General features: G+C 41.2%; 2 protein-coding genes and 1 pseudogene across 9 annotated transcripts in view; 2 read left to right on the forward strand and 1 right to left on the reverse strand.

Moving 5' to 3' along the window:
• Positions 1–13,175, reverse strand: part of DGKH (diacylglycerol kinase eta) — a 204,042-nt gene that overhangs the window by 161,859 nt on the left and 29,008 nt on the right. For 6 of the 8 annotated variants that reach the window (XM_047720024.1, XM_047720033.1, XM_047720025.1 and 3 more), the window contains exon 2: positions 9,925–10,128. In XM_047720024.1, coding sequence (XP_047575980.1) covers positions 9,925–10,128 — 204 coding nt within the window. Of the gene's footprint in view, positions 1–9,924; positions 10,129–10,833; positions 11,135–13,175 lie in introns of those variants that run through there. The other 2 variants (XM_047720026.1, XM_047720027.1) reach the window with 2 other exon arrangements.
• On the forward strand, positions 5,494–5,606 carry LOC125096650 (uncharacterized; annotated as a pseudogene).
• On the forward strand, positions 5,539–6,057 carry LOC125094641 (60S ribosomal protein L10-like). The gene has a single exon (XM_047720034.1). The coding sequence runs from the start codon at positions 5,667–5,669 to the stop codon at positions 5,964–5,966; it is 300 nt and encodes a 99-aa protein (XP_047575990.1). The 5' UTR covers positions 5,539–5,666; the 3' UTR covers positions 5,967–6,057.

A 13,175-nucleotide genomic window follows, 5' to 3' on the forward strand; every position in this document is an offset into this window, starting at 1 on the left:
CAAGATGATTCATTTCACTGAACCCACCCCCCACTGTAGCATGTCTTCAAATGGCCACAACAACTGTTGGTTACAGTGTATGTGTATTTTTTTTCATCCATCATTTATGGTCCGTCCTGCAATCCCCTTTTACAAATCAATGGTATCAGTCTTCTGAGGGATGTATACACAGATATAAAATGTGGGGAGCCCTCCAAAGACCATCCATGCTATGGAATGCATGAACCCCAAGCTGAGAACTCTTCTCTATAGTACCACCTTACTTATTGACACTGTTTACCTACTTCCAACTTTCTACCTGCTTCCCCCTGACTCCCACCACCCCCAACTTCAGTCGCACTGATCTGTCTCCTTATCACAGCTTCTGTCTCTTGATCTTTGCATCTGCTGTTCCTTTTGCCTACACTGCTTTTCCTCAGAAGTCTGTGATTCGTTCCCTCAAGATCTTTGCTCAGATGTCACCTTCTCAGGAAGACCTTTCCCCTTCCAATCCCACCCCCACTCATGTTTTTTCTCAACAGCACTTCCCACCTTCTAATATGTGACACAGTTTGCATATTTATGAGTGTATAACTTCTGCCTGCATTACAATGTGAACTCCAAGAAGGCAGAGGTTTTTGTCTATTTTGTTTATTGCTCAGTCCCCAGCACCTATGAAGGTGCTTGGAAACACCATACATATCTTTTTGAATGAACTGAGGGGCAACAAAGGAATAAAAAAGAGAAGGAGCACCCGGGTGGATATATGGGCCTGGAAATATCCTGGTTCTTACGCTGGATTCAGGGCTGCTTGTTTTATCATTCTGCTTCACAAATTACAGAGATATGTTTATATATGTAACATGCATATAACATGTTCATAGAACATTATAATTATATACTATGTTCATATAGCTTCTATAATACACATTATATGCATTTATATATGTAAGCATATATAAAATTTATATTTATTATATACTAATGATATCTAACGTTATATTATAACATTACTTTAATATTGTAATTTTTTTTTTTAGAGAGAGAGCAAGAACGAACATGGCGAGGGGAGAGGGAGAGAGAGAATCTGACGCAGGCTCCACACCCAGGGCTGAGCCCAAAGCGGGGCTCAAACTCATGACCCTGAGACCATGACCTCATCCCCACACCTCTGTTATAACTTTAAAGTACTATATGAGTTTGCATAAATAATCCAAGTCAAAACAGTATACCTGCTCAGGTATACAGCCTGGCAAAATTTCTCATTTAAATAAAATACGTAGATGGAGAAAATGGCACCCCAAATGTCATTTTCATCTCTTAACTAGTTAAAAATAAATTCTATGTATACTTTTTCCTCAACTATGTTTTAACGGGCCACATGAAAAATTACCTTATATAATTCTTTTTAACACTATATCATGACCTTTTAAAAATAGCATCTTACCTTATGGAAGTGAAACTAACAGTTTTCTTTGAAAACCTACTTGAAGAGTTAGCTACCTAAAAGCATTTCTTCTTAGTCCTTCTAAAGATGTTTTTCAAAGTGATTCCACGATTTTGCTAACAGTAATTAAAATCAGGAGGAATTTCAGCTGAAATTTTTTTATTCAGAAATTTACTTTGCAAACGCACACTCTTAAACGTGTCACAAAAAATGTGGGATTCAGATGCAAAAAGACGTTATAAAATCCATAACATTGGTGAGAAATATACTTACAGACTAAAAAGACTGATGAAGGGCAGGGCAGGAAGGAGGAGGAAGGGGTAGAAAGAGGAGAAGGACAGGGACAGGGGAAGCGTGGAGTGGGGAAGGAAAGTGGAGATAGCTGGCCCCTATCTGTGCCTGTACCCTGTGAGAGGTAAGGCTTCAAAACCCAAGAAGCTGATGGAACTCCCAAAAAAAGGAATCTGGAACCTACCATTGGGTCCACTGTGCCAGGGAATAATGGTAGCAAGTCTCGCTTTTGAGTTCCAGCCTGCCATTTACTCAGCAGATACTAAACTGAGTCTTGGATTTATGATTTGTAAAATTTAGGTAATTTTGCAGAACTGTTACATAAGCTCCTGTTTATTCAGTTCATGCAGTTACAAAAACTGCTCTGTAAACAATAAAATGCTAAGTAGAAATGTATTTTAAAATTTCTGACATAAATGCCCCAAGCCTATACATAAAGATTTATTATAGTAAATCACATGTTGGTGGTTTGAAAAAGTCATGGGACTCAAATGGCACAGGAAGAAGGTTAGAAATTCCAACTCCATGCACGATAAAGTTAATCATATTTCTTTGGTATAAAACAAGAGCCTAATAGTCTTCCAAATATCCTCATAACAAAGAGCAAGGGGAGGGGAGATTATTACCATATATGTTCATTTGAAAAAAAAAAAATGACTACCTGAAGCAGAAACAATGAGCACTGAATCCTAAATTAAGACTGTTATCAATAATGGTTACAGGCCATTTTAAGCCACTTAACCAAATCAAAAATATAAAAATGTTTCAAGTGACTAAATAGTCATGGAGAAATATATGCGATACCCAGCAGAACCACACAAATTTGCCAAGGGAAAATAATGTACTAACATGTTATGGCCTTTTTCAAAGGTCTATTCTTAGATATAAAACAAACTCTCTTTAATTAAAACCTTTGCTTATAAACACATTTCCTGAGTAAGGAAAGCCTAACACATCCAATAGGAGTGAAACCCTGTCCCCTGTAAACAGAAAGGAGCCCTGGGTGGTTGAAAATGGTCGTGTCATATAACCTTTTGTCACTCCTACCACAACAGCAAACATGCAAACTTAAACTAAGCAAGAGCTTTCTAAATTTAGATACTTTCAAATTAGGCATCTTCAGTTAGATGTAAAGGTTTAGTAAATTATTTATTATGTCTCTTATCTTTAATAACGGAATATCATGTTTAACTTGTAATCAAAATGGAAAGAAAGCTGTTATACCATGTATTAACTGTACCAGGACTCAGAGTTTCCAGTCTATATTTAGTTCACATTAAAATGGAAGCAAAGACGCAAACCAAGCTAAAAATAAAATGTTCTACAAAGATGAGATTTTTAAATGGATTGAAATCTAGCTTTATTTGGTCCCTTAAATGCCGAGAGCATCGAGCAGCACCTTAACTTTGCAGTGCGTTGCAAACCAAACTGTGCCATTTTCCATCATCTAGAACAGGAGTCAGAAAACTATGGCCTGCCAGCCAAATGTATGGGCCATTTTCTTCTGGCTACCTGATTTCGTATAGCCCATCAGTTACGAAGGTTTTCACAAGTTCAAATGGCTTAAAAAAAAAAAAAAAGATAAAGAGTATTTCTTAATACCTGAAAACTATATGAAATTCAAATTTCATACGTCCTTAAAGTGTTACCACACCACTTATTCATTTAAGGATCGTCAATGGATGAGGCGCCTGGGTGGCTCAGTGGGTTAAGCCTCTGCCTTCAGCTTGGGTCATGATCCCAGGGTCCTGGGATCAAACCCTCCATCGGGCTCTCTTCTCATCAGGGAGCCTGCTTCCCCCTCTCTCTCTGCCTGCCTCTCTGCCTACTTGTAATCTCTCTGTCAAATAAATAAATAAAATCTTCAAAAAAAAAAAAAAAAGGATTGTCTATGGCTGCTTTCACACGACAACGGCAGAGCTGAGTAATTTTGACACAGACTTTATGTCCCACAAAGCTTAAGACTTTACTCTCTAAACCTCTACAGAAAAAGTTCACCAAGTTCTGCTCTAGATGAATGTTAATTATTCTTATTATTCAAAATACCTTCCTGCTCACCACCTAGCGAAATACTAAAATTCCTACTCGCCTCTCATATCATATTGAGCTTCTGAACAATAAACCTATCAATATTATTTTATTCTCATTTCTTAACAATCTTCTGGCCATGTTTCTGCTTCTCCTCATATTTGGATCACGACCCCATCCAAAAATTCCATTCAGAATTGTGGTTAAAAGTTTTGAGTAATAGTTTCTAATCTATTCTGTCTGTTTCAAATGTTAGATGTAAACTATCATGGCCCACTAATGGGCTCCCACCTACAATTTGAAAAATGCTGAGCATTTCTTCCCTCGACTACTCTAACTACAGTTACGGTGAAAGATAATGTTTTAGTTGCACCAACTGCATCTCATTAATCAGGGAAAAATACAAATCAATATTTCCATATAGTGCCTTACTATAAAGGTATAAGAATTTATTTATACAACCTTCATGTTAAAGTAAAACTGAGGTACGAACTGAAGATTGTGATGACTATTTTGTTACTGTGCTTAAAGAGATGTCTTAATCCAGATATAATGTTGCAAAGTTCTGAATATCATTTAGGGGGTTAGGTATGCGTTACCTAAATTTAAAGACCCATAAAAAGAAAGACCCATCGATATTCCAAATTAACTGTAAGAATACATAGAAATGCCAGATCAATGAGAGCACAGTAAACCTAATTAGGAGATATTTTTGACACATGAAGCTTCAAGACCTTGGCGGAGATGAGTCATTGTCAGAAAAAGTCAGAGATGGTTCCTTTGTTGATACCACATGGCTTACGATGGTTGAACAATCTCAGTCTGCAAATCTGACCAAGGTTCCTCCAGCCAGTCCCTGTATTCATGGGCCAACAGTATCCATCCGGCAAAAAAGAGCAAACAAAGCTTCTTCACATTCATGTTCAAAACCAAGGTGGTCTGAGTTTATATTAATGCTGTTTCAGAATGTCTCGTCCTTAATAAATATGTGCAAAATTTTCTGTAATGGTAAATCTGAATGTAAAATCAACCTCCTCCTTAAGACAGAACTAAGAATTAGGAATAAGAGCCAACAATAAGGAGAGAGGAAGAGATGGAATGAATTATAGCTCCCATTGGCTTTCTCACATCAGCACCATTTCCACTTTTTTAAGTAAAGGATTTTTTTTTTCCTTTGGGGAAACAGAGGCAGCCATAAAATTATCTACTGTTTACCACCCGAGCAGCTAGCCGAGACTACCCGAAATTCTACTTAGCTGATACAGAGAAAGGAAAAAGTGAAAAACAGAGAGAGAGAAAAATAGTACACAGCAAGGGCAAAGAAACAGGAAAAAAATGAAAAGGAGAACAAAGAGTATACAAAGTGGGGATGTGAGGAATATACTAAAATGTATGGGAGAATTTCATTATTAAATTATTAATTATTTAATATTTAATTAAATTAAAAATTAAATTAAATTAAAATATTTAAATTATTAAATATTTAATAATTTCATTATTAAATTATTAAATTCATTATTAAATCAGACTAATTTTAAAAGCAGTCTTGGGGCTCCTGGGTGGCTCAGTGGGTTAAGCCTCTGCCTTTGGCTCAGGTCATGATCCCAGCATCCTGGGATTGAGCCCCATATTGGGCTCCCTGTTTGGCAGGAAGCCTGCTTCTCCCTCTCCCAATCCCCCTGCTTGTATTCCCTCTCTCGCTCTGTGTATCTCTGTCAAATAAATAAATAAAATCTTTTTTTTTTTTTTTAAAGCATGCCAGTCTTATTTTTTACTTTAAAAGTCATCATAAGTAGCCTCCTCGGTAGTGTACGCAGCCTGTTGATTATATGGGTTGCCCTAAGGGACATTAGAGACAGCCCTTTGGGTGGATGCTGGGGTCTGACCTCATGGCTATCTTCAATTTAGGCTGCAGATAGGTATGCGGGGTACCTTTGGAAAGCCCCAGGGCACAACAGCCAGGGTCCACATTGGCCAAGTCATCATGTCCATCTGTATCAAGCTGCAGAACAAGGAGCATGTGATTGAGGTCCTATGCAGGGCCAAGTTCAAGTTCCCTGGCTGCCAGAAGATCCACATCTCCAAGAAGTGGGGCTTTACTAAGTTCAATGTGGATGAATTTGAAGACATGGCTGAAAAGCGGCTTATCCCAGATGGCTGTGGGGTCAAATACATCCTTAACCATGGTCCCTTGGACAAATGGAAGGCTCTGCACTCATGAAAACCTTGGCACTACCCCCTCCCGTCATATTCATGCCCACCAATAAATCCAACTTCCTGTCAAAAAAATAAAAATAAAAAAATAAATAAAAGTCATCATATCCACTGCAAAACAAATAAAAAAAACTGAGATTAGTGTTGTCCTAAAATAACCATAGAGAACTTCCACAGAGAAGTTCCATAGAGAACTAGGTAATTAAATGATCTATCATGTTAGGCCGAACCATATGAAATTTCCTACATTCAACCACTTCTTCCCAGCTTTGAGGAGATATAATTGACAAACAAAATTATATTTAAAGTATACAATGTAATAATTTGATAGACATACATATTGTGAAATAATTACCACAATTAGGTTAATTAACATAACCAGCACCTCACTTAATTAATGTGTGTGTGTGTGCTCATGTTTAAGGATGCTTAAAATCTAGGGGTGCCTGGGAGGCACAGTCAGTTAAGCATCTGACTCTTTATTTTGACTCAGGTCGTGATCTTAGGGTCATGAGATCAAGCCCCAAGTCGGGGCTTACCCCAGCGGCGAGTCTGCTTGAGATTCTCTCTCCTTCTCCCTCTGCCCTTCCCCCTGCTCTCTCTCTCTTTCCTCTCTCTCTCTTTCTAATAAATAAATAAACAAAATCTTTTTTAAAAAGTAGGAATGTTTAAGATCTATTCTCAGCAAATTTCAAGGATACAATACAGTATTGTTAGCTATAGTCACTACACTGCCCATTAGATTCCCAGAACTTATTCATTCTAGAAGTGAACGTTTGTACCCTTTCAAAAGGGTCTTCCCAGTTCCCAGACCTCCCAGGCCCTTGGCCATTTTTTACCTACTCTTGACCATTTCTGACCTACTGACCTCACAAATTCATGTAGTTCAACCTACCATAATGGAATACTTCCCCACCATTAAAAAGAATGAGGTAGATGTGTACACACCATTAGGGAAATGATGATATTCAAACTCCAAACAAGACACAGCATTGTGCACAGAATGTTCCCACTTGTACTTTTTAAAGAAACATATGTACATTCATAGACATTTTCTGGAAGTATACCAAGAAAAATGCCAACAATTGCCTCTGAGATGGAGACTAGAAGGTCTGGAGTGAGAGGGAGATTTGACTTTTCACAGAATACCCTCCCATTACTGAATAGCCTCTCACACTGTTCAATATCGTATTATGGGTGCACGATACCTATTTCAGTTAAGAAGTACCTGGATACTTTCCAAATGCCACAATTGATTTAAGATTATTCAAATTATTGAAAACACAAACTAGTATTTACAACAAAGAACACATTAAATACGGTAATTACTTTGGTGGTCTTTTTCATCCCAAACCTAAACTAACCAGACAACTTCATGATCATAAGGCTCTTAAAGGAAACCAAAATAAGTAACATGTTTTAATAATAATGCCTATATATATGAAGCATTATATATAACTGTATAATATATACATTATTCATTTAATAAATATTTTTATTTCTTTTTTAAAGATTTATTTATTTATTTAGAGAGAGAACATGAGCAGGGTAGGAGCAAAGGAAGAAGGAGAGAAAGAATCTCAAGCAGACTCCATGCTGAGTGCTGAACCCTACACAGGGCTAGATCTCATGACCCTGAGATCACATCACATCTCATGACCCTGAGATCACATCCACATTGAGTGCAAATCAAGAGCCAGAGGCTTAACCAACTGAGCCACCTAAGCGTCCCAGAACTGCTTTCTGTCTCAAAACCCACTAGCTCTTGGGCTAGTCCTGGTCTCATTCTCCTCTAGACTCTCCCATCTTACATATCTGTGGAGATGATCAAGAAAGCACAGTCTTTTTCTAAAAGATCTTTTCCCTTAACTCTTACCTGGACCATAATTGAACCGGTATTAAATTTAGGAAATTTAATACAGGCTAGGAACCAGTATTAAATTTAGCAGTTCTCACTTTATTAATTCCCTTACTGCACTAGCTCTCTTCCCTGAGAATCAATATGTGTGATAAAGAGATGTAACTGATGAAATCTGTGGCATATATATACAGTCTGGATGGAGGTGAGAGGGGCACACAGAAAGGCTGAGGTTCACCCGTCTCAGGAGTTTTAGGTCTGGATCTCAGCTGTTCATGTATGAAAACACTGATGAAGTTACATGCATTTGTATGAGTTAGTATAAAATGCAGGACTTCTGAAATTCAATACATCTTGTGAAATTTAAGAAATATTTCATTTAATGATCACTATCTCTAATCATGCAAAAAAAACAGTGCTAAATATTTTTATTAGAAAGTTAAATGGAAAACCAATAATAAATGAACTTTTAAAATTTATTCTTAGTCTTAAAAACATGCCTTACCCCAAACCATAGATAATATAAAATTAAAAATACATAAACTTAGCTATTACCATGAATTAATGAGACCTACAAATTTTAATTGTACCCCCTCAAATTTGTTGCTTAACTTAACTCAAATTAGAGCCATCTCTAAATTTTCTTTCAAGCATTATAAATGTACTGGTAAATTTTGATACGTTTTACATGGAATTTTAACCATTGCATAAGAATCTATAAAATATGCCACTTTTTAAACCTGCCATTTTGTTCACTAGTAATTCAGTTTCATGAACTTTTTTAAAATTGACATTTCAAATGTTAAAGGCACTGTTAGAAAGTCCCTATCTTGTTTAGCCTTAATCTTCTAAAAACATATTAAACCCAAATCCTTAAGTTATCATAGTTTTTATTAAATGAAGAAATGTCACTATTAAAATGAGTTACAGCGGGCAGGTAAAAAATGACAGAAGCCATCTTTGACTCTTTGCTAAGTGCATCTTGTTACCACTTGCATGTGCTTACCCCTACTTATTATAAAAAATAAGGATGCAGGCTTAAAAAAACATGATTTCATAAACATCTAATAAAAGTTCTACTCTCATAGGAGTCCATTGATCTTAAAAAATGAATTCTCATAAAACTAAGTATAAAATTAACTTTTACAAATTTACTTTTAATGAGAGCACACAAGCTCAGAAATTTCATTGGTTCTCTTCAAATAACCTCATTAAAGTACCCCAGTGATAACAGACTTCAAAAGTACGATGCGTTTTAAAGTACGATGAAAACTTAAAAATACAAATAACCCTTCAATGTGGTAAGCATTTCCTCTGTGTATGCTCAAGATCTATTTAAAACTCTTCAACTTTGAGCTCTCAAAAGCATCTGCTACAGACACACAAGTAACAGCACATATTACACAAGGCGGTTAATCTTCATTAAGATAACCATGGCTGTTAAGATCTGAACCCCCGCGCTGAGCAGGAACCCACTACTCAAAAGCCTGGCTTGCTGATGTGTCACGCAGGGTGTTCAACCGCCAGCATCATTTACACAGGCGTCGTGCCTTGACTTCTGCCTTCCAAATGGCAGCGGGAGGTAAGGCTGCTGTCTGCTGTCACCTCCCCACCCACCCTTTCAGAGTGGTCCTGGGGAGGAGACAGCTGCTGCCCGCGGGTAGGGAAGGGAGGGGGCGCGATTTGCATCTCTGGCGGGTCTGCCTGCGCCGGGCTCCCTACGCAAGGCACATACTCCACCCAAACCCGCACTCAGCGAGGACAAAAAAATAAAACAGTCCTTTTAAGTTCCCTGAGTGGGAACTCTACAGAGCGCTTCAACATTTTCCCACGCTCCCGCCGAGCCGCTCGTTCCCTGCTCCTCCACCGCAGCCGCCAGCTCCCCGGGAGCCCACCCTGGCGGCCTCCCGTGCGGGCCCGGGAATCCCTTCCGGCCGTGCTGCGGTCCAGCTCCCGCCGGCCCCGCCCCCGGGTCAGGCCCCGCCCTCACCTTGCGCCCCACGTTCCCGGGATCATCCGCGCGCGCTCCGAGCGCCCCAGGCGCCCTCGCTCCTCTTCCCCGCCCCGAAGCCTCCCGCCTTCCGCGCTGCCGGAGGGCTCGCCTCACCTTGGTCCGGATCTGCCCCGAGGTGGACACTTTGCGGATCAGTTTCTGGGGTCCCTCTTGCTCCGCTTCGCTGTCAGACGAATCGTCTCCGGGCCCTGCCGACGCAGTGGCGGGGGTGACCGCAGCGCCGGCCCCGGCGGCCGCTCCTCCCGCGGCGCCCGGAGGGTGGTGCTGGCCGCCGGCCCCGGCCATCCTTTCCGACTCCTGTGGGGACACAGCACCGCCCGGCGGGGGCGGCAGCGGCGGTCAGTGGGTGCGCTCGGTCGGAGCCGGGCCCAGAGCCCCGAGCCCGGCCGCAGCCGCCATCTTCCGCTCCCCCAGCCGCCCCCGCAGGGGAAGGGGCGCGGGGGATCAGACGCCCTCCCAGCAGCGGCCCTCCAGGCCCCTCCACCCCTGCTCCAGAGCGGCAAGCGCAGTGGGGCACAGGAGACGCGGACCCCCGCCCGCTTGGGACCCCTGTGCACCCAGCCTCGGAATGTTACTGGGTTCCTGACTCAGAATACGACCTGCACGGGTAGAGAGCATGGGAGTGACAGAGGGACCGGGGCGACCTATTTCCCCTGGGAGTCTGGGGTCCCTAGGATGGACGGGGGGATCGGGGGGGGGTGGGCAGGAAACCTCCGCAGCCCAGCCCCGCGAGTCGGGCAGCGGCTAAGCTCCCTCCCTTGGAGTAGAAAGGGTTCCCTTTCTCCGTTCCAGAACGGCCCCTGGAGTAGAAAGGGAACCTATAGCTTCCTCCGACTCCCTTTGGTACACCCTGCCACCCCCAGACCTAGAATCTCTCCAGAACCTCGGGCCTCGCCGCACAGTTCCCACTGAATATAAGCAGTTCCGCCTCCCCAGATGGATGGATGGGCGCTGCCCCTCGTCCGTCTCACGACCCCTCAGCGCATCTCTGCTGAACCATACCTCTCCCGCCTCTGCCTCGGGGTTTGGGTCCTCTCAGCAATCCCGACCGCGGCGTTTAGTTTCTGGCCCACCCCCACCTCCATCCGGCGCACACGGAAGAGAAGAGCATTTTCCGGGAGGTTCCACTCCGCTCTGAGAACTTTTCGTTCAGAAAGAGCGATCCCTTTGGCTAACAGGAAACTGGGAAGGGCGTGGAGAGAGCGCAGAAACAAGAGAGTACACACAAGAGAGACCACAGAATGCAAAATAAATGTCTAAACTGAAGCGCCAGCCGAGACTGCCTGGAAGAAAACAATGCACCGAAACCATGTGAACACCCTTGCCCGAGCACGAAAACACTGGAGGTCCTGGGAGAGCCACTCCCTAACCCGGACCGGAGCGGGAGGAAATGGGATCAACAGGCTTCGGCCACCGCTCACAACTCGTCCCAAACGAGCGGGCTAAGCGGGCACTTGGGAATAGCAGCCTCGCGGCGGGGTGTGCACGCTGAGCGTCAAAGAACCCATGTAGGTGTGGGAGGGCTTGGGGGAGAAGATACTAAGATGACAGATTCCTCTTGTCATCCTCAGAGAACTCTAAACTTAGCTGTGTTTTTAAGTAGGGCAAAAAGTCCCCGCTAGACTGTGGAGACTCTTCACACTTCAGTAAAGCACTTAATCTCTTCAGCGTGTTCGTGTCCTTCAGTCCCCGTTCCTAGTTTTTCAGTTGATGTGACCTTCTACTTTTTCAGCTGACATGACCTTTAAGGGTCCTCCAAACTAGCATTCTATTGGAGTTTTGTTTTGTTTCTTTTTAGTTGTAATCTTACTCTCAACACTAATTTGATTGCTATGTCAAAACTAACATTTCAAAGAGGTTAGACGAAACAATATTCAATCCCAATACTATATATCCACATTGCTGATTAAAGTGTAAAATGTGCTGGTTTGAATCTTCAAAGACAGGAGATTGCTGCCTTGAAATACTAACTGATGGAAGCTACTTCTCCAGCTTCTGTTGTCCTCTTTAGGAAGGGAAGGAGCTAGGCAAATTAAACTTTTAAGAGCCCTTATGGTTTTGTAAATATGCGATTCTAGAACTACACAGAACATATTGTTGTGACGGGAATTCTTTAGGAGAAAAATAATCAAAGTAACGGCCTTCAGCCCAACCTAACTGTCTGGTCACTGATGAGTCCAATGGTTTGTCAGTATAGATAAGAACACTTAGCAAAGGGCCTTTTGAAAGAATAAACCTAGTTCAGACCTCTCCTTTAATGACGGTGAGGCCCCAATCATGAGTTAGGGCCAAAGTCAAAATCAGGTGATCACTATGCTAATATTCTATTCACTTCAGCACACCATGTAACAAAAGTTAGTTTGTCAGCTATTATGTTTGTATTCACACTTTAGGCTTTCAAGTTTTATATAGTAACATGTTCCTGAGTCCAGATAGAGTGATTAAACTGAAACACATTGTTGAACACCCATGCCCATCCTGTGATTTGAAGAAGAGGGCTGAATCCATTTCTCATTCTGATTCAGACACTGACTGCTGAAAGATACCTTAAAACTGTTCCATGTGCAAGAGCTGGGCAATTAATACCTCAAAGTGAAGGTATTTATACTCCATTAAAAACTTAACCTCAGCTGTACCTGCTCTTCAAAGACTCCTATAACGAGTTCTAAAACTTGGTTGTGACTTTGAAAGCATAGCCAGTCTTAGCCTACTGATGCTAAATAAATTATCCCTACTCTACAGTTTCCCTAGCACATAGAATGCTCAGAGTGAAAACAGTGTGTAGGCAAATGAAGGAATGTCACTTCATTTCCCTCAAAAGGCAGTTCATGAAAACCCTCTTTTCTTTAATTACCTCTTCTGAGGAGATTGTTTCAAGTAATACCTAATGTAAAGTACCTGATCCATTAGATTCTTTTCAGTTCTTATCCGTAAATTAGAAGTTTCCAGAATGAATATCCAATCTGTATATCGTATACCTGCAATGCACTTCATTTCTGCTAAAAATATAATAGCAATGTCAAGAGCGCCATATTTTCAACCATTTTAATGTAGCTCAGAATGGCAACTGAAACAAATTTCAAATATGTGGCATATTACATTATTTCTTCAATTTACAAGATTCCCTTGACTTTTACCTTACTTGGTGTTTTTAGATTTTATTCAAATAATTTCTTAGATGAGTCTTACGTATTTATTATTGTTACTCTGAAATCTTTGTTTGGTACATAACATATCACAAACACGCTATTAAAACCTTGGAAATAAGCCATGCAGACACTGCATTTGGGATGAAATGGAAATAGAAGCTACCACTAAATTAGGTTTCTACTTTATAGGGCTTT

Source organism: Lutra lutra, chromosome 3, assembly GCF_902655055.1.
Source record: "Lutra lutra chromosome 3, mLutLut1.2, whole genome shotgun sequence".
Taxonomy (NCBI): Eukaryota; Metazoa; Chordata; class Mammalia; order Carnivora; family Mustelidae; genus Lutra; species Lutra lutra.